The sequence below is a fragment of the Magnolia sinica genome, chromosome 17, assembly GCF_029962835.1.
Source record: "Magnolia sinica isolate HGM2019 chromosome 17, MsV1, whole genome shotgun sequence".
In the NCBI taxonomy this organism is placed as follows: Eukaryota; Viridiplantae; Streptophyta; class Magnoliopsida; order Magnoliales; family Magnoliaceae; genus Magnolia; species Magnolia sinica.
The window spans coordinates 21463175-21482849 of NC_080589.1; the positions used below are offsets into that span (position 1 = coordinate 21463175).

At 39.4% G+C, this 19675-nt stretch overlaps 1 protein-coding gene across 6 annotated transcripts; it reads right to left on the bottom strand.

The window, feature by feature from the left end:
• Positions 1-2083: 2083 nt before the first annotated feature.
• LOC131230789 (uncharacterized) lies at positions 2084-17503 on the bottom strand. 6 transcript variants are annotated; one of them, XM_058226772.1, is made up of 4 exons: positions 17363-17494; positions 16615-16653; positions 11000-11156; positions 2084-2495 (listed from the first exon to the last, which is right to left on the bottom strand). In XM_058226772.1, exon 4 carries the CDS (start codon positions 2475-2477, stop codon positions 2304-2306), a length of 174 nt encoding a protein of 57 aa, XP_058082755.1. In that variant the 5' UTR covers positions 2478-2495; positions 11000-11156; positions 16615-16653; positions 17363-17494; the 3' UTR covers positions 2084-2303. The 6 variants fall into 6 exon arrangements, with proteins under 6 accessions (XP_058082755.1, XP_058082756.1, XP_058082751.1 ...); XM_058226773.1 differs by lacking the exon at positions 11000-11156 and adding an exon at positions 13994-14048; XM_058226768.1 differs by lacking the exon at positions 11000-11156 and having other exon boundaries at positions 17363-17491.
• Between the last annotated feature and the right edge of the window lie 2172 nt (positions 17504-19675).

The window sequence follows — 19675 nt, forward strand, 5'->3', positions numbered from 1 at the left end:
TTGCTGTGGGGTCCATTGTTGCATATAAATGGTATCTAATGCCTCCAGCAGCCTCACTACATAAACATTAATATTGGACGCAGGAAAAATCAGGCCAATCCAATCATCATGTGGGCCAAACCATAGAAAACTACACAAACCTCCAAATTCATGTGGGCTACTTGATGCTTGAATTGCCTGATCTTTCAGGTACCCCACTTTCACGGAGCAACCACGCTGAACAGGTTGGATCATGTACAGGCACCACGACTAGTTTATGAGATGGGTAAAATGGTCGATTGCTCAAAGATAAGTGTTAATAAACAGTGCCGGGAACCTGCAACACATGTAAAACAGGGCAGTTGTTTACAGTTGCCCCCTAAAGCATTTCCAATTCTCCTACTGTTCTCTGTAGCATAGGAAGGGCTGCCAACGGTCAGGTCAGGTCAGGTCAGGTCAGGTCAGGCCAGCCTGGATTAGTTTCCCCAGTGGAGAACAGGCTGCCGGAGCAGCCATAATCATCAAAATTTCAATGTTTGCTTGGCCCAGTCGCAGCCCATCGACAGCCCTAAAGTGACCCCACCAGGGCAATAGCAATCGCTGGAATAGGGATGTGAAGATCTCAGCCTTTTCATCTTTAGTTTCAAAACCATGTTGGTTGTTGCAATATTGGTCCATTCATCATCATGTGGGCCCCACCATTTAGTGTTCCCAAGCCCAGAAATATGCAATACACTCACTAGATCAGATGGTTGCAAGCGTGATGGCAGTTGCCTGTAGGTTGCCCTTTCAGTGACCTTTTTAAAACAGGTGTGACCCACCTGGTACGTGGACCAGTTTGCAGCAGGACAGCATGAAGGTTGGCTGATGAACAGGTGCTGCATTGGCATGCACAGGGCACAGTTGCATATGCACCTTTTGACTAAAACATCTGGTTATAAAGTTGCCGTTAGATCAGAAAGCACCTTTCAGTGATCAAAATTAGGGGTGGGCATCGAGCCGAGTCGAGTGGAGGTGGGCCAAGCTCGGCTCAGCTTGTCCATGCTGTACTCGAGTTCGAGCTCGAGCTCGGCCTCGAGTTCAACATTGAAGCTTGGCTTGTTTGCCAAAGCTGTTGAGCTAGTGGTTCGAGTCGAGCTCGAGCTTGTTGGGTGAGAGAGTAATGGATTCTGTTCTTGATCCTCCATTGATTTAGAAGAGAACTAAATAAAAAAGAAAAAAAATTAAAGATGCATTTTACATGACACTCCAAGCGAAATTCATTTTTGGTTTGGCCCGGCAACCGTAACAGGGTGTAATCCATCTTTCGGCAATTCAGAAAATCCATCTGTGTGGGCCCTATGATAGAAGAACCATAGGCCAAAAGCATCCTCAATTGTATGTTCTGAATTACCCATCTCATCAAGGCCATACTTTCCAATGGATAGGATTTTGAACAGACCTAGGACCACAAAAAAGTGGGACCCACTTGTATTGTTGTTGCTCAGATAAAAGCGCAGTTTCCGTTACCTTGTAAATGATTTGAGGACTTGTAGCTCACAACATATTCAGGATTGATATGTTTATTCATGTGAGTGCTCCATCCAATATACCATTTTGGATTCAAGAGATTGTCAACACTAACATCAAACTCTTCGCTGTTGGGGTGAAAGCAAAGAGATCCCACTTCAACTTTCTCCACATTCCCCACAACTTTAATATATTTATTAATTGGGCCAAGTTGAGCTCTAGTTTGAGCTTCGAGTCGAGTCGAGTTTGAGTCAAGTTGAAATGCCTCTTGGTCGAACTCGGCTCGAACTCAACTCGAGCTTCAAATAATTAGCTTAACTTGGCCCGAATCAGCCATTCAAGCCGAGTTAATCCAAGCCGAGTCGAGCGAGTTTTTCGAGCCAAGTTAAAATACCTAACCGGTGGGCAGATGTGCACTGTCAGTCAGCCATCGGCTGTCCTTATGAATCCATTTTCACCATGGCTGTCTATTCCAAGGTCACTGATTCACAGGGATAGAATCAGTCTTTCATCGCAACTTTCAACAGCCATGTAGAGATGGACAGTCTGAATCCAGAACAACAAATGGAAATACTTACTCATTTACAAATTCAGATAGTTCAGAATCCATTTTGATTAATCATATGCCGCCTTGGTAACTGGGAGAAAGGCAACCAGACATCACAAAAAGGAGCTTATCATAACCATTGATGTAAACTGTAATATGAATCGAAACAGGGTCGAACCGATGGAATTCAAAACAGTGATAAAATGGAACCATCTGAAAGACATGTCTGTTTGGAGGCAGATTGAAAAAGGAGTTCATGAAGGAGCTTTCATTTCATCTTTTGCTCTGTAAACAGGACATGGCGATTCACCCGAGGGTCGTATTTCCGGAACTCAAGCTTTTCCGTCATCTTCCGAGGATTCTTCTTCTTAACATAAAAGAACCCAGTACCAGCAGCCGAAACAAGCCTGATGAATATGGAACCACCCTTTGCCTTACCCATCCCCTTTCACAAAATATCCTGCAAAAAGGAACCGATCAGATCTTTTTTAAATATCACAATCAGATTACAACTGCATTTCATTTGTGTGATACTAATTTCATCAATTTAGTGGGAGGGTTGAACAAGAATCAAATTGTAAAGAACTTGCTATCGTGTTTGGGTGCACTATCCATTTGCATTGAAATCATTATTCTGATAAAGGACCAACTCGCGATTCTCTTTAGCATTGGGAGTGTTAGGATATGGACGCACCTTTTGAGTTTAATCAAAATCACTAGCCTTAAAAGAGTGGAAATAACCAAATTGTCATTTCCTTCCCTGGCATTGAAATTGAGTATTCCAAATTGCAACTATATCACTTTCAACCAAAAAGGAATTCAACTGCCATCTAAGGGCTTCTTCCTCGTTATGAATATGTGCTAGGAAACATCATGAAGTTCCCAAAGTTTGCAATTCAATTCACTTCTACATCCAACAACATCCATTCATATTGTTGGTGGGTGATCTCACTTCTTTGATCCATACTAATGGATGCGAAGAACGTGCCCCTCATAAACACCAGGATCCACTTCCCACACCTTCCATAAAGCAGTCTCAACCAATCACTGATCTTGAGTTCATATGATTAGATGAAATGGGACCTCTTGGTTCTGAAGCAGTGGATACTCACATTATTGTACACAAAGTTGTGAAAACCAGCTTGGAAATTCTCGTATGCTTTGTGTATGCTTTGTACATAACATATAGCCTAACTTCTCAGGTGCTTTTTGCATAATGTGGCAACAGTGTTAGGGAATTGCTGCCTGCATAATGAGGTCTTGATCTGTAATTATTGTGAATGGAGCTTGACCACCAATTGTTTCCAAGAATCTTTCAAACAAGCATATGAAAGATTCTTTCGTTTTGTCTGTCAAAAGTTCACAGCCAAATAAGACCTTTTGCTTGTGATGATCGACCCCAATGAATGGATGGAATGGCATCATATACCTGTTAGTTCTGTAAGTCATATCAAAGCAGGCTACACTGGAGAGTGGTGTGCCCAAAACACTGATGCAAGCTGAGATTGGCTGTTCTTTTGAATTGAATGACAAAAAGGTTGGTTCTGCCATCCCTGCAAGTGCTTGAGTGCTGACACGAGTTTGGCATTGACCTGCAATCCTTCTGCCTATCCAAAATCCATTATTAATGTCTATGCTCGCAAAACCTACCTTGCCATGCCCGCTGCTGCTTTTCACAGTCAAAGTGTGAGCAAATGACAATTGAATACCCACATCTCTAGTAACCAAGAAAGTTATGTGACCCTTCATCAACAAGCTGACCATGTGACCTTAAGAATGTCCATTTATTTGGGCTCATCATTTTAGGTCGATATACCTCAACAATTTTTTCATGACATCGCATTTATTTACGGCACTTTGGGTTATGTGCATCAGTGCATCTTACCCTTACATCCAAATCTCGTTGATGGTTCATTATTCTTTCCATGCTTACATTCTCCATTCTCCATTCTCCATTGGAACAAATGTTTCGTACGTTGCTTCCCTTCTTTTGAACAAGCTAATACTCGCCAGACTGTCTCTCCATTACTAGCTAATGTACTTATCTGATTCTTATGGATACAAAATCCAGCTGGCTTTTTGCATATTAGTATAATATCATCACCTCCTTGCTACAGAATTCCTTTCCCATGTAAGGCTTATATTCTTCTGGTACATCTGGAACAAACTCATCTGTCCCAAAATTACCTGGGTTAGGCTCATTTCGATATTCCGTTAGTGGAGTATAACATTCTTGTTGAAGGTTGTTTTCATTCTGCGATATGAATGGTTGAGAGGGTCCTGTTGCATTAAATTCATAGCAACTGGTGAATCCCTTAACCAGATTGAGGAAAATATTAGTTTTTGATGATCAAAGGGGAATGCTAATTTTTCTAAAAAAGAAAATATTAGCAACCCTTGTTTGTTTCATGGAACTGTTCTTTTGACACCAATATGGTCATAGCCACTAACCCACTTCTCATGGAGCAACATTTTTCAAGGTTCTATGTTCACAGAATTAGCAACTAGATATGGGTACAAAGATAATTCTTTTCCAACAAAAAAGGCTTATGATTGTTCAAAGTTTCTACTTCCAAAAATGAAGAGCATGATACCATTCTTCACACTTAGTTTGATTTATAATGTTGGAATGTAATACGATAATGATCTTAAATATTGGAACAGTTTATCTGACAGGCCCAATATAGAAGGCATTCCATAAAAATGAAAATATACAACTGAGGAAAAACAAACAAAAAAAAAGAACAGCCAAGAGTAATGTTGAAATACTAGTTTTGTTTACATCATCGAAGCATGGTCTTGATCGTACATGTTGAAAGGAAGTGCGGAAGTGTGAGCCCTTAAGATCTGACGGTCTACACGATATGGAACCTTCGCAAAGCCGAAGATGAACGGCCCAAATCCAGCTGTCCGCCTAACCACTACTGGAGCAGATGGGTCTAATCACCCCTCTGATTCTACGGTATAGATGGCCCCGGATTACGATCTATGGCTTAGATCGTCCCAAGGACAAGCTAAATGGACAAATTTCTATATACCACTATTCCTCTTTTTACTCTCGTTATCCCTTAATATATTTTCACGAGAGAGCCTTATCCTATTTATAGGAAATGATAGGGAGTTTGGATGAGACCAGAAATTATTTGGTCTTATCACTATCTCCTCTTTTTAAATCCAAATTCAAACTGAATTTGAAATTCATCTGCTAACGGAAGAAGCCGGAAGAGGCCTAAACTCATGGGATCCACCCACTAGTGATTGCCCACCAGTGGACCTCACTGGCCTATGTCCAACATCTCCCACTCAATCACATTGTGGGATAGGCACAAAAATTGGTCCATCTAACTCACCTAATAATAATCAAAACCAAACATCGCGATCAAAAGAATCAGATGTGTGGGACCAGCTGGATCACCGTAATCTTCTCACAGGTGTTAAAGTACTAAGTGATCACCTAACTAATACTCAATAACCCAAGCTTTGCAATGCCTGTCCTAATCCGCATGACCACATCGGATGGAGTTAACTCTCGATCTGGAGTACTCGGCCAACATACACACTTATCCAACTTATCGAGTTATTCTGAAAATTGATTTTTCACAAACTTCGACTAAAATCAATTTAAAGCAATACTTACACACACACACACACACACACACACACACACACACACACACACTTTTAAGAAAGAATATTGTTTGCAAAAGTCTAATAAAAACAACTCGATACTGCCGGCAGATAAGTCTTCAAGTGCGTATTTATAGTTCTAGAAATTTGGTGTAGCTATCACGGGATCTTTCCCACGCAGATGTGTAATTTGGAATCAATCAAACTGCTTTCCTAGCGTAACTGAGTCTGGCCAATCAAAGACCTTTCGTCATAGTACACTAAAGTAGCGACACTCAATCTCATCCTCCTATACACAAGAAGAGGGTAGCTAAGGACACAGAGTCACAAAGAGACTAACTACTTGCACATTGCAATGATTAGATCGAATTGAAGCAATCTGTAGGTAAAAGGTCCTAGCATGTGGCTACAATCCATGTCGTAAAGTAAACAATACTAGATATATGTCGGGTCTACAATCCGCAGGTTATTCTACATGAGGTATGACTCATCTCATAATCTCACAACCTGGCTATTAATTCAGGCCATAACATTGATCGCATGAAAAAGAATGATGCGATTATGTTATTCGACTTGATCAGTCTCATCTTCAATCATTTAAGATTGTAGCCGGACGACTCACTCATATCTTTATCTTTTATTATTCACAATAAAGAGAAATGCATACCTCAGTGTATGAACATCGCTCTAAATGTACCTCTCTTGTACATTCAAGGTTGGTCAACCCGTGCGAGTCGGTGACCGGCCTGCCGACAAAAAAATAGAAATCCTACATGATCTCATGGTAAATGCTGATGATCTACTTATCTAGTTAATATAAGTACTCAATACCGAATAAATGGAATGCATTATTCATTAACGAAAGATCAAAGGTACTAGATACAAGCTTATCACTCAAGCTTTCCTCAATCACATTTGCCTAACATGAACCTGAAATAGGTCTCTCGCAATAGGTTTCGTCATGAGATCAGCCATCATCTCCTAAGTAGAAATGTAGTTGAGGGCGACCTTCTTATCTCTCACTTGATCACGGACATAATGATACTTGATCTCAATGTGCTTGGACTTCTAGTGGTGTTTAGGGTCCTTTGCCAAGTCAATGGCAGAAGTATTGTCTATCTTCAGCGATATAGGCTGACGAACGCTCGGTACAACACCCAGACCTAGTAAAAATTTACGAACTCATACACACTCCTGAACTGCAGCACAACATGCAATGTACTCGACCTTCATAGATGAAAGAGTTGTGGATGTCTATTTCTTACTCGACCATGAGATAGCTCCTCCTCCGAGTAAGAATACATATCCTGAAGTAGACTTTCCCTCATTGATGTTATTACCTCAAGCAGCATCAAAATATCCTTCGAGCTCGAGGCTTGTGCCTACATAACACAAATTAGGTCTTTTGCTCTTCTGAGATAGCGGAATATACGTTTGACGGCTTGCCAATGAGACTGTCCCGGGTTACTCTAATAATGACAGACTATGCCAACTGCATAGCTAATATCCGGTCTAGTGTAAAGCATAACATACATTAAGCTCCCTACTGTGCTTGCATAAGGTACTAAGGACATGGCCAATTTCTCGGCTTCAGTCTAGGGACACGATTTTTTTTCTAACTTCGGTAGATTTATCCATAGGGGTTTTAACTTTTGAATTTTCTATCCTGAACCGCTCTAAGATCTTTTGTATATAGGTGGCTTGAGACAAGCCTAAAAATTTATTAGGGCGATCCTTGATGATTTTTACCCCATGAATAAAGTTGGCTTTACCAAGATCTTTCATCTCAAAGTTCGAGAATAGTCAATCTTTAATCAATATCAACAATTGCATGCCATTACCAGCTAGCGGGATATCGTCTACATATAAAAATAGTATCAGAAAAGATCTTCCAAACTATTTCATGTATACACAATGATCTTCTTCACTCATTGTGAATCCAAAAAGTAGTGATGGCTAACTAGAACCTCATGTACCACTGTCTTGAAGATTACTTTAGCCCATAGATAGATTTCAACAACTTGCAGACTTTCTTTGGATGTTTTTGATTCACATTAACTCATGGGTTGTTGCATGTATATCTCTTCATCCAAGTCACCATTTAAGAATGCAGTTTTTACATCTATCTGATATAACTCTAAGTTTAAATTTGCGACAATGGACAAGATCATGCAGATTGAGGAGAACTTTGCAACAGGTGAAAAAGTTTCCTCGTAATCAATGCCTTCTTTCTGTGTGAAACCTTTAGCAAGTAATCGTGCTTTGTACTTATCCACCGTACCATCTGCCTTTCTTTTGATCTTTAATACCCACTTATTACCTATCGCTTTGCGATTGGAAGGCAAATCAACAAGTTCCTAAACTTTATTCTTCTCCATAGAAGCGATCTCTTCGTCCATAGCAGTCACTCAATCGACCGAGTTAGAAGATAATAATGCATCCTGATATGAATCAGGTGCATCATCATCAACCACAACGTAAGAAAATGTTTGCCCCTCAATATCGAAGTATCTTCGAAGAATCAATCCTCTTTCGCTTCGACGTAACTCAGGAAGCCTGCTACGATGTTCTCCCACTGTTCTGATGAACTATAGGAGTAGCATCATCATTTTAAGAAGCAGAACTCCCACTCTCCTGAGATACATCGGGTATTTCAAAAAGTTTTATTGGAACCTTTTGCTACATTCAGCTGGGGTATTTATCTTCGACGAAGGTTACGTCCCGAGATTCTATCTCAATCCATCGTCCATGGCCCTTATAAACTAGAACGTATCCCTTTGAATGCATAGGGTACATTACGAACACACATTCAATGGTATTACTATTAAGTTTACCTCTATGCGGAGTAGGCAGCAAAACATATCCCAAAGATCCCCAAGGGCGTAGGTTGGCTAGAGAAGGAATCCTCCCAGACCACATCTCATATGGGGTCTTAAAAATAGATTTGAATAAGACTCTATTAAGGACGTAGATGGCTGTTAGCAGTGCGTCACCCTAGAATGTGTTAGAAAGATTGGCTTATGTCATCATCAATCTAACCATGTCCAATAGTGTCATATTCTCTCTCTACAACATCATTTTGTTATAGAGTGTAAGCCATTGTGCACTGCTGAACAATGCCAACGTTTTCACAATATGATTTGAACATTTCAAATGTATACTCACCACCTCTATCAGATCGAAGGATTTTAATATTTTTCTCAAGCTGATTTTCCACATCAACTTTATATCTAATAAAACAATCAAAAGCCTCAGATTTGTGTGAGATAAGATGCACATATCCATAGCGCGAGTAATCGTTAATGAAATTGACAAAGTATTGACATCCATTTCTAGCATGTACATTGAAGGGTCCACAGATATCTGAATAGATTATCATTAGCGAGCCCTTAGACCTAGCCACTTTAGGAAATGGTTTATTCGAAGTCTTTCCGAACACACAATGTTCACAAAATGACAAATCAACTTTGGATAAGGAATCTAACAGACCAAAATGTACTAGTCTTGTCAGACGATCCTTTCCGATGTGACCTAACATCGCATGCCATTTTAGAGATTCAGATAATACAGTTTCATTCGATATAACAGATAAAGCAAGATGTGCATTATCACTATTTATGTCCAGAATAAATAAATCTAAAATTAAATTTCCCCATGCAAAGATGACGTTATTTAGTCTTAAAGACGCATGCTCGGTGCATAAAGAGTATCACGGAGGATTATTGTTCGCTCTATGCGCATACGGAGATGGTAAACGTTAATCCCTAGTACGTCTTCGACAACATTATTTCCCATATACACCTTGTAACTTCCCTTGGCTACAAGTCGGAATTCCTCGAGTCCTCGACGACTCCGTGTCACATGCTTTGTTACGCCTGAATCCAAAATCCACTCGTTAGATATAGTATCAACGGAAAGGATTTAAAAACAAACGCCTACATACAAAGTATCTAGTGACCTAGGAATTACTGTCTTTTTATGGGCACACTACCAGGCATAATGGCCGGAATTTCCGCAGACGAAGCAGATTATGTTATTTTTTTTCTGCTTCTTCTTTCCATTCCTCTTCTTGAGATTTGAGAGGAGGTGTTGTGGACTTCTGTTCTTGATCATTCTTTTTCGCCTTCTTGCGAGCTTTGAACCGCTTCTTGTTAGCTTTCCACTTATTGGTCTCTGCTGCAAAGGCCTTGGCCGAACCTAGCTAAATTACATTCATTTTAACCTCTCGTACCAAATGGCCACAAAAGCCTCTGAACATAGTGATAGAATTAGTATGGTTCAGAATTCTTTTGATTGGGGCCCAAGATTCAGGCAAGGAATGGTGCATTGCTATTATCTTTTGATTTTCAGTCAATTTGCACCCAACATTCCTAAGGGCACCTATCATCTACTCCATCTTTCGGATATGATCTTTGATGGGACAGCCGACTGACATCCTATACTCCTGGAATTCTAATTTCATTGCCCGAACTTTTGCATCTGACTTCTGCGCATAGACATTTGTCAATGCTTCTCATATTTCTTTAGCGGTGTCATGCACTTCATACGTTGGTATGACTTCTTTGTGCATAGTGCTAATTAGGACATTATCGGTAGAACGATTCTGTTTACGCCACTTATTGTAACGGTTCATTGCAGCCCTATATTCTCCTAAATTTCCATTTTTAGCCAATATAGGTTCCTCTTGAACCTCATCGAGTGTATGTGATATGTTGTCCTCGTCCAGAAGGCTTCGCACCGCGCGGGACTAGTCTTTGTAGTTGTTACTGTTGAATTGTTGACCTTTGAGCTGTTCAGCGATTAATGCTTTGGTGGCCATCTCTACATTACATCAAGTAACACTACTTAGCTATGATCTAAGGCATTGATACTAATCATCAACATTTTTACGTGTTATTAAAATTTTTAAGGTATAAAAGTAATCAACAAATCTTAACAATTTCTGAAAGTTCACATACCCGAATGGATCTAATCACATCAAGCCTAATTATGTCACACATATAAACATTATCATCATATTTTTACAAAAAATAAAAAATAAAGTGCTTAGCCATAAAGAGGGTACTTTCATCACCAATGATCTTGACCATTAGCGATGGATCCGATCATTACCGTTAATGATCATTGTTGATGATGGATCCTATCATCAACATTGATCCTCATGGTTGATGATCATTTTGATCACTAATGATCTCTAAATCACTAATTCTCAAAGCAGATTTTATCTACACCATCCATCCGATTTATTAGCTCATTTTAGACATGAGCCCATGAATGAAGCATATCAAAAGCTTGAGGGGACCACACAACAGAAAATAGTGGGAAAATGGCATTCACTGTTGAAACCTTCCTGGGACGCACAGTGATATGAGGGCCCATCTAAAGGACAGATCAGAAAGATGAGCGTCTAGAGTATGGAAATCCACATGGTGGCCCACCAGATCAGCAGTCCAGATCACAAAACGTGCTTTCCACGTTTACCATATGGATGGAGCTGCATAGAACTTGTATGTCGCTACATGTATAAGTACAAAAAAATCTGCCCTCTTTCTGCCATGAAAACATGCATTTGTGGCCTAAAATATGTCATTAGCACCTGAAATGGGGTCACTACAACATAGAGTGAAAAATGAAAAATACAAGCCATTGATGTGTGGGACAGGCACCTACTAGAAGTGGGGTCCACTCGAGTTGCTATCATCATACACCTTACCTTTGGTGTACATATGAGATGGGCACCCAAAAGTCCTTGGACTTCCAGAGCCCCTTATATATGATGTTGAATCTTTCCTTTCATAGACAAGCAGGAGTCAGGTGAGCCTCACCATTAGTTTATTTTTAATTATGCACAAAACATCACTTATAAAGCAAGAGTTGCAATTCAATTACATGGTGCATCCAAACACACCCGTAGGCTGGATCCACTACATTGCCATATGTGGGGCCCACCGCCACGTGGTGGGCATGCGATCACATCTGTCCCTCACACACCTGCATCCCCTCAGGTTCTCCTTGGTTCCCAAAAATCATGCCAATCAAAAATTAAAGTGGGCCTTGCCACGGGGAACAATTTTTTATTTTATTTTATTTTATTATTATTATTATTTTTTTTTTTTGTATACCATTCGATCCAACATGATGAATGGACATCCCAAAGTTCTGGCCATTAGGTGGCCATAATGTCATAATGATAGAGTGAGTCTGTCTTGATGAAAGTGGGCCATTGCACATCTAAAGCCCATCTAATAGACTGTCTAGATCTTGCACACGTGCCAGGGGTATTGTCCTAAAACGAAGTCACGTCTTATATACCGTATCTGATTAGCAAATCTCAATTAGATAAAACCTTTGCTCGATCAAAGGGTTCTTACCTGATGAAGACGTGGGACATTGATATGTCCATGCGAGGTCCATCTGATGAACGCTATAGATCTTGTAGACATGTCATGTGTACGGCTTTTAGATAAGGACACAAGATTTCTCAAATCCATGGGGATTTTAGAGATATTCTGATGTTATTATGCACATATGCTGTGCATGCAAGATCCAAGCCGTTCATTAGAAGGGCATGAATATGCCTCAGAACACAACCCAGTACTACTTCATGTCCCAAGAAAATGGACGGTTGAGATATACAACAAACTGTCCACACTTAACGAACACCTCTAGCTTGCATTTTGACTGAAGATCTACACCATGATTGGATTAGGGAAAAGGACAGACTCATTCTTCATGAACGTGCCTAGTCCCAAATTCAGGCTGATCTACTCATCAGGTGGCCAAAAAAATGTGCACAGATATAATAGACCAGTGGTTGTTTGTCAAAGTTTAGCCCATCTGATGAGTGGATTGCCATATTTATGGCATACACAAGCTTTAAGGTTACTGGCAAATCATGGAATCTGCAACTGAGCATTTTCCCATTTCCAACAACTCGTGTTAAGATGTGCAAATCCATAATATAAGTGGGCCACTTACCTTTCGTGATGAAAATATTAAATCGGAGATCCGCCGTTGAGTTGCTCTGATACCACTAAAAGGAAGTGCGGAAGTGTGAGCCCTCAAGATCTGACGGTCTACATGATATGGAACCTTCACAAAGCCGAAGATGAACGGTCCAGATCCAGCATTCCGCCTAACCATTACTGGAGCAAATGGGTCTAATCACCTCTCTGATTCTATAGTATAGATGGCCCCGGATTACGATCTATGACTTAGATCGTCCCAAAGACAAGCTAAATGGACAAACTTCTATATACCACTATTCCTCTTTTTACTCTCGTTATTCCTTAATATCTTTTCACGTGAGAGTCTTATCCTATTTATAGGAAAGGATAGGGAGTTTAGATGAGACCAGAAATTATCTGGCCTTATCCCTATCTCCTTTTTTTAATTCCAAAGTCAAACTTGATTTTGAAATTCATCTGCTAACAGAAGAGGCCGGAAGAGGCCTAAACTCATGGGACCCACCCACTAGTGATTGCCCACCAATGGGCCCCACTAGCCTATGTCCAACACATGTAGCATGTGTACAAATATTGGGACCATGGATCTAGAGTGACCACATAGTATAATAGTAAGTTCGTTATTCAACGGACTCTAATCAGTTGAGGCTATCCCACATTTTTTTTATTGGGGACCCATAGCTATACAAGTGGACCCTACCCTTTAGCAAATCTTGTAGATCGAAGTACTAATCTGTACTTTTCATTCTGAAATCCAAGCTATTATTATAAGAAAAAAGGGAGTCATTCAATTAATTAGAAGAAAAAAAAGCAGATGGAGTTGCAAATCTGTGTGAGTTTGGTCCATTCATCAGGGAGACCAAACCGCTATTAACTTCTCACCCATTTTTCTGCAAATTGATTAAAAATCCTACACGATTTTTTTCTAAAATACTACAAATTTAGGAGCCATTGCTAGACTACATGATACATTCCATGCCTATAAATAATTTCAGAATTTTACAAACACCCATTGCCATACTCAATACAGTTCATTCCATCCACCAATATTTTAAATAATACAAACAGGGCATTGTTAATCAAAGGAATCTAAATGTGATTAAGATCTTCAAAATTATCTGAATTGTAAGATTTTTTTTTTCAGGGAGAGATCTCCGGTGGTTCATGATCAGGTTTGGTTTTGATTGAGGAACTTCAATGCTACGTGTTAAATTCGTCATGTATGTGGAAGTTATACTGGGCTAGCGCACCAATTACTCTAATCTATATATGTTAATAGGAACCTGCCAACCAAAGTATTATTCAACTATTATTGTAAACAAGTATCCAAAACCCAAATTTCTATCATTTCTTCCCAATCTTCTACTTTTTTAACTCGGTGTGCCCCAAAAGCAGGATCAATGGCAATCAGATGTTCTCCCCTTCATATGGCAATTTCACATTTTTGCTGTCAACTAGCCTTGCAAAAAGTGTTTACCATCAAAGGGAAATTGCGAATCTAGTAGTAGACAACTAAAATGAGATGGCGCATAGGGAAACAGGGTATCACATAATTACACGTGCATTTATAACTAGAAGAAGAAGATTATTTCAGGTGGCAAGCTCAATCCACATGGTAATTAAAGCACAACAAACACCCCCTCTTGTAACAAAGGAAAAGTAAACATCAATAAAGACTTAAATTCATACTTAATAATTTAACACTTAGAATCAATGCTGAGGTATCTTTAAAAAAAAACGTAAGCTATATGGAAAGTGATGGTCATCGCCCATTCAAGAATATATAGTTGCATTGTTACACATTTGCATCCCAAATTCAAGAATATAAAGTTGCATTGTTACACTTTGGCATCCCAAATGCTCAAGTGTAAATTTCAGCAGCATCACCCCACACCTCTTCAAGAATTATATGTTGATTTTAGTGTTACATTTTCCCCTAAGAGGAGAAAAAGAAAACCAAACACAACATAAAATCATATATTTGAAGAGAAAAAGTACTAAATGGTACCTAATTACCAGGGTATTTGAAATGGTAACATGTAAGCTATGCAACTATATGTTCCTGAACTGTCCAAAAGGGACAATTCAAGGATTTAGATATGTGCACATGTTATCATGCAGTGGCATTGGAATCATACAATCGAATCTTATCTCAGCATTTAGATGCAAACAGAACGGCACGAAACACATACACATATGCAAATCCTTGAATGGGCAATTAGTAGTAATTTAGCAAAATAGAATATTACACATCAACATTCATGACAATCTGAATGAGATCCAAAGACAGGAAGTATCGGATAGGTGAAGGCATGCTCGATAATATACACTCATACTCACGCTATCAACATTCATTGATATATGCTCTGTATGCTTGGTGGACCTTTGTCAGGTAGTCCACCCCCTTACATAGGAGTGACATATGGTCAGCTTCAAGTCAGGTTGGGGTACTAAACGGGTCAAGAATTCTGGCCCAACATCCGAATGAGATCCAAAGATAGGAAGTATTAGATAGGTGAACACATGCTCGATAATATACACTCATACTCACACTATCAACATTCATTGATATATGCTCTGTATGCTTGGTGGACCTTTGACAGGTAGTCCACCCCCTCACATAGGGGTGACATATGGTCAGCTTCAAGTCGGGTAGGGGTACTTAATGGGTCAAGAATTCTGGCCCAACCTATTTCTCTTTATTTATTTTTTCCTTTCTCTTTCATTTCTCCAAACAGAAAGAAGTAAGAGGTTTCTCATATCTTCAGAAGAAGGATTATTATGATTTAGGTCACAAATGACAAGCATAAGGTTTGAAGCTTAAGTCACTAAATTAATGTGATTCTACAGATTCTAAGACTTTATCCAACAGGAAAATTTCTGATCGCTCTATTGTGGATTAACCAGAGTCTTCAATGGGCCTTTGATCTCTTCGTGCCCCACGCTAAGTGGTATTCAGGAACACATCAATAGGATTTTATCATTCTGACTTGGTTTTGGGATGAAGCTGTGGCTCCCACAAGAATTATGTTGTGGCTCACATGTGCTTCATAGCATGAGATGCCTAGCAAAGCTAATGAAGTAGATGAGTTCTCAACAGTGAAGGTAAATTTACACCTTACCAATGACTATTTGATAAGAGGAGAGAATGTGTTTATGCATGTCTTCACATTCAGTTGCAAATGCTTGTGATCTTCAACCATCATTCCAATTAATTCAGCTACATCTTGCATGCTGCACCCTTAGGGTTGCCTTACCTGCCATTCATGTGTGTTCGGCATCCAACCTATCCAATATGGTTGCCACACATAAAAGTCGGAAGCCCCAAAAAGCAGGCCAATCCAACCACAACGTGGGCCAACATATGATTTGGAGGTTTTTGGGTGGTCATCCATTGTTTTCTATGGTGTGGCTCACATGATGATTGAATAAATATGATTTTTTTGTGGAATTTCATAATGATGGCCGGTGCCGCTCAATGCATGGGCTGGATGGCATACCAACAAAAAGAGGGTAAGGCCACTTGTATCGATCTTGGCTAGATTGTTACAACTCACCTATGACGAACATAGCATGCGATTACGCCATTCAATTCCATCCAAATTTGTGTACACTATGATACATGTATGACAACCTAAGGGTTACAAGGTCAGATGATTGACATTTCTACTGTTTAATTACTCACACCAAATGAAATTGAAGATCGGTTTTACAGTCTCTAAGGTACAAAATGCCTATAAAGTACTACAAGTCAAAGCCTATAAGGTATGAAATACTAACTCCATGGCTTTATAGGGCTTGTTTCATGCCCAAACAGGTTCACAAATAAGGTGTAAAATCACCCTTGGAGAGTAAATGAAAATAGTGGATTGGAGCTGAGTATCTGAAAGATGGCCTTTTGTAATCCATGATGATAATTCCCCACATATATATATATTCAAAGAACATGGCGGGAAAAAAAAAAAAGATGGGGACAAAAGCACATACCAGAAGACCCAAAATCTTCAGAATTTTCAGATTCCAAACCTGTCCAAACAATAATAATAATAATAATGAATATTAGAGATTTGGCAGAAAAGGGTTGCTGAAATTTCAATAAATATCAATCAAAATGTACAACCGTCAAAACAAAAAACACAAATTTCAATGCTTTTTATGAGAGAGGGTACCTGAAATTTTCACAAATAATTAAATGAAATAGATAATAATTAGATAAAATATCCTTCAAATTTTCAAAAAATCAGCCGCTCAAGCAGTAAAAACATAAAATGCTTCGGGGTTTTTGGATCATCAACAGTCCATATTCATTGACAACAAAAAAAAAAAGAAAAAAAAAAAGAAGAAGAAGCAAAACAATATTCAACCAGTCCATTTTGTAATTTAACCATGGATAATCCAACAAGCGCTTCCGTCCACCCTAATGAATGGTCTGGATGACAATCATGGTCGGGCCCCACCAATCAAGGATTTGGATCGCTATTACGGGCTCTACAAATCAGAATCCCAAAATTTCCATGAAAAAGAAGAAAAAAATCCCAAACCATCAAAAGCCCCAAAATAAATACATAATCAAAGCCCTAAAATAAAAAATAAAAAAAATGAAATGCAATTACATGGTCATTGTAATTATAAAATAATAATACAAGCAGTGCAATGAAAAACGAAGTGAGAGAGATTTACAAATGAGAGAGAGAGAGAGAGAGAGAGAGAGAGAGAGAGAGAGAGAGAGATCGACCGCCTACTTCTGCTCTTCCTCCTTTTTCGTCCAAATGAATCGAGATAGATACTGAGAAAGATAGAAAGCAACGGCAGGAAAGCGAGAGGGTTTAGGGTTTGGCAGGGGAGAAGGAAGGAGGAGCGGATTGCGTGGTATGCCACACACCACCTCTCAGTGTGTGTTGACGTCACCAAGTTCTGTGGGCCCCACCATGATGTATGTGTTATATCCACACCGTCCAATCTATTTTGTGACATGATTTGAGGGCATGGACCCAAAAGTGAGGCAGATCCAATGCTTAAGTGGACCACAACATAGAAAGCAGTGGAGACAATGACTCTCACCGTTGAAACCTTTCCAGGGCCCACCATGATGTTTATTTTCCATCAACTTATTTATGAGGTCACACAGATCTAGATGAAAGGGAAAACATAAACATTAGCTTGATCCATAACTTTTGTGGTCTCCAAGAAGTTTTGGAGGGTACGTGTTCAATTCCCACTGCTTCCTGCAGCATGTTCCACTAGAGGTTCAGATCCGCCTCATTTTTTTAGCTCATGCCCTGTAATGATACTGCAAAACCATCGTACATATAATACATACGTCATGGTGTGGGCCACAGAATATGGTGGCGTCAGAGTCTGTTATTTGTGACACATTGATTGCAACAGTGTACTGGTATGTCAATGAATTATGAGGAAAGATATAATTCTATATATTATTATTTTTAGTCATTTACTAAAACCTGTTTATGTTTTGGAACATTGTGTAACCAATTACTGTTAAGTTATTTAAACTAATTTGCCTATCTTTTTACTCCCTTGTTGATTTTACTGCATTTAAAGTAATCCACTAACCTTTTAGCTTTGTTATTGATTTTACCACTGGTCATCATCTACTGAATTTTATACGAAATCACACGGTTAGGTTAGCGTACTTCTGAGAGGAAGAAATGCCCCTGGTAAAAGTGATCGGTATTAAAACTGATGATAAAAGGAAAATTCCTTTCACGGTTTCACCTCGTACAGAGTTTTCATCTCATCACATTTCTTTTAATTGAATTGAAAACTCTCTTCCATAGAAATCCAAAATGGATCGATTGGTATCCTCTTTTCTTATCTTAGCCATCCATCCATCGACCGAAAGCCATCTTCTCTTCTCTTGATCGATCTAAGACCCTTTCCACGGGTATCAATTCGATCGAAAACCTGTGGGTCTTAATCTATATGCGGAATAGGCCCACGGATCTGTCTGTGTATGGGACATGGCGATCAGGGTTCAGATAGCTTACCTAGCTGAGATGCCACCATGGAAGCCGGATAAGAATACCAGAATACCTATAGAATTTAGGATCTTCCTCTCCTTCACACCCTTTCTGCAAATCAGTAGATGGGACTCGAATTTCTGTTGTGGTGTAGGGTTGGGGACCCAGCTCTCTTTTATAGAATATGTGGAGAGAGAGTTTGAAACCCATCACAACTCTCTCTCCCACGCTCCACATTATAGCATCCTAGTATAACTCAAATTGCTGTCTACGTATGACAGCTATAGCATTGCAGCCCTAGTACACAGAGCTGCGCAGATAGACTGCGCAGCGCATCACACGAAGTGGGGCCCACTGGTCTACTCAATCATCCAGTCCAACTGTATGACAATCTAGACTGTTGATCAGTGAGGCCCACTAAATAGAGTTCTTACATTCTCCCACTTGGGCTTCATTGAACAACGTTAATAATAGTCATATAGAATTGTTTTGAAAAAACAAGTTTTGATCTTTTAAGAAAATATCCAAATGGTTAACCAATGAAAACAATTGGACAGTATGAGTAATACTATTCAATCTGGTCCATCAAGACAGTCGGTATCGAAACGCGGTAGTCATCACAACATTTAATTTAGACGAAGTGAGTCTAAGCGTGATCACAAATACTTTCAATCTTAACGACATAGATCACGAACTAGGAAATGTGGTATAAGGATTACACATTTTAGTGTGACAATATGTGTCTATCCTTAAGAGGTCCTGAAGCTTTTAATGTCTCCAACGAGACACGACTGTAGTTCTACTTACTCAAAATTTGCGCATATATATAGAGAAGTAGAAATAAATCTTTATATCAAAATCATCCAAACAAACTGTATAAAACGAGATCTCTAAGTGTCTGTGAAAATCAAAGTACGCTCAGCTCCCACTAACTGAAAACATCTGTGGGATCAATGACTCCCATGGATGTTACATGCTCCTGAAATGGCGTGATAGGGAGGCCTTTAGTGAGCGGATCTGCAATCATCTGCTTAGTGCCGATGAATTCCACGGACACTTGATGATTC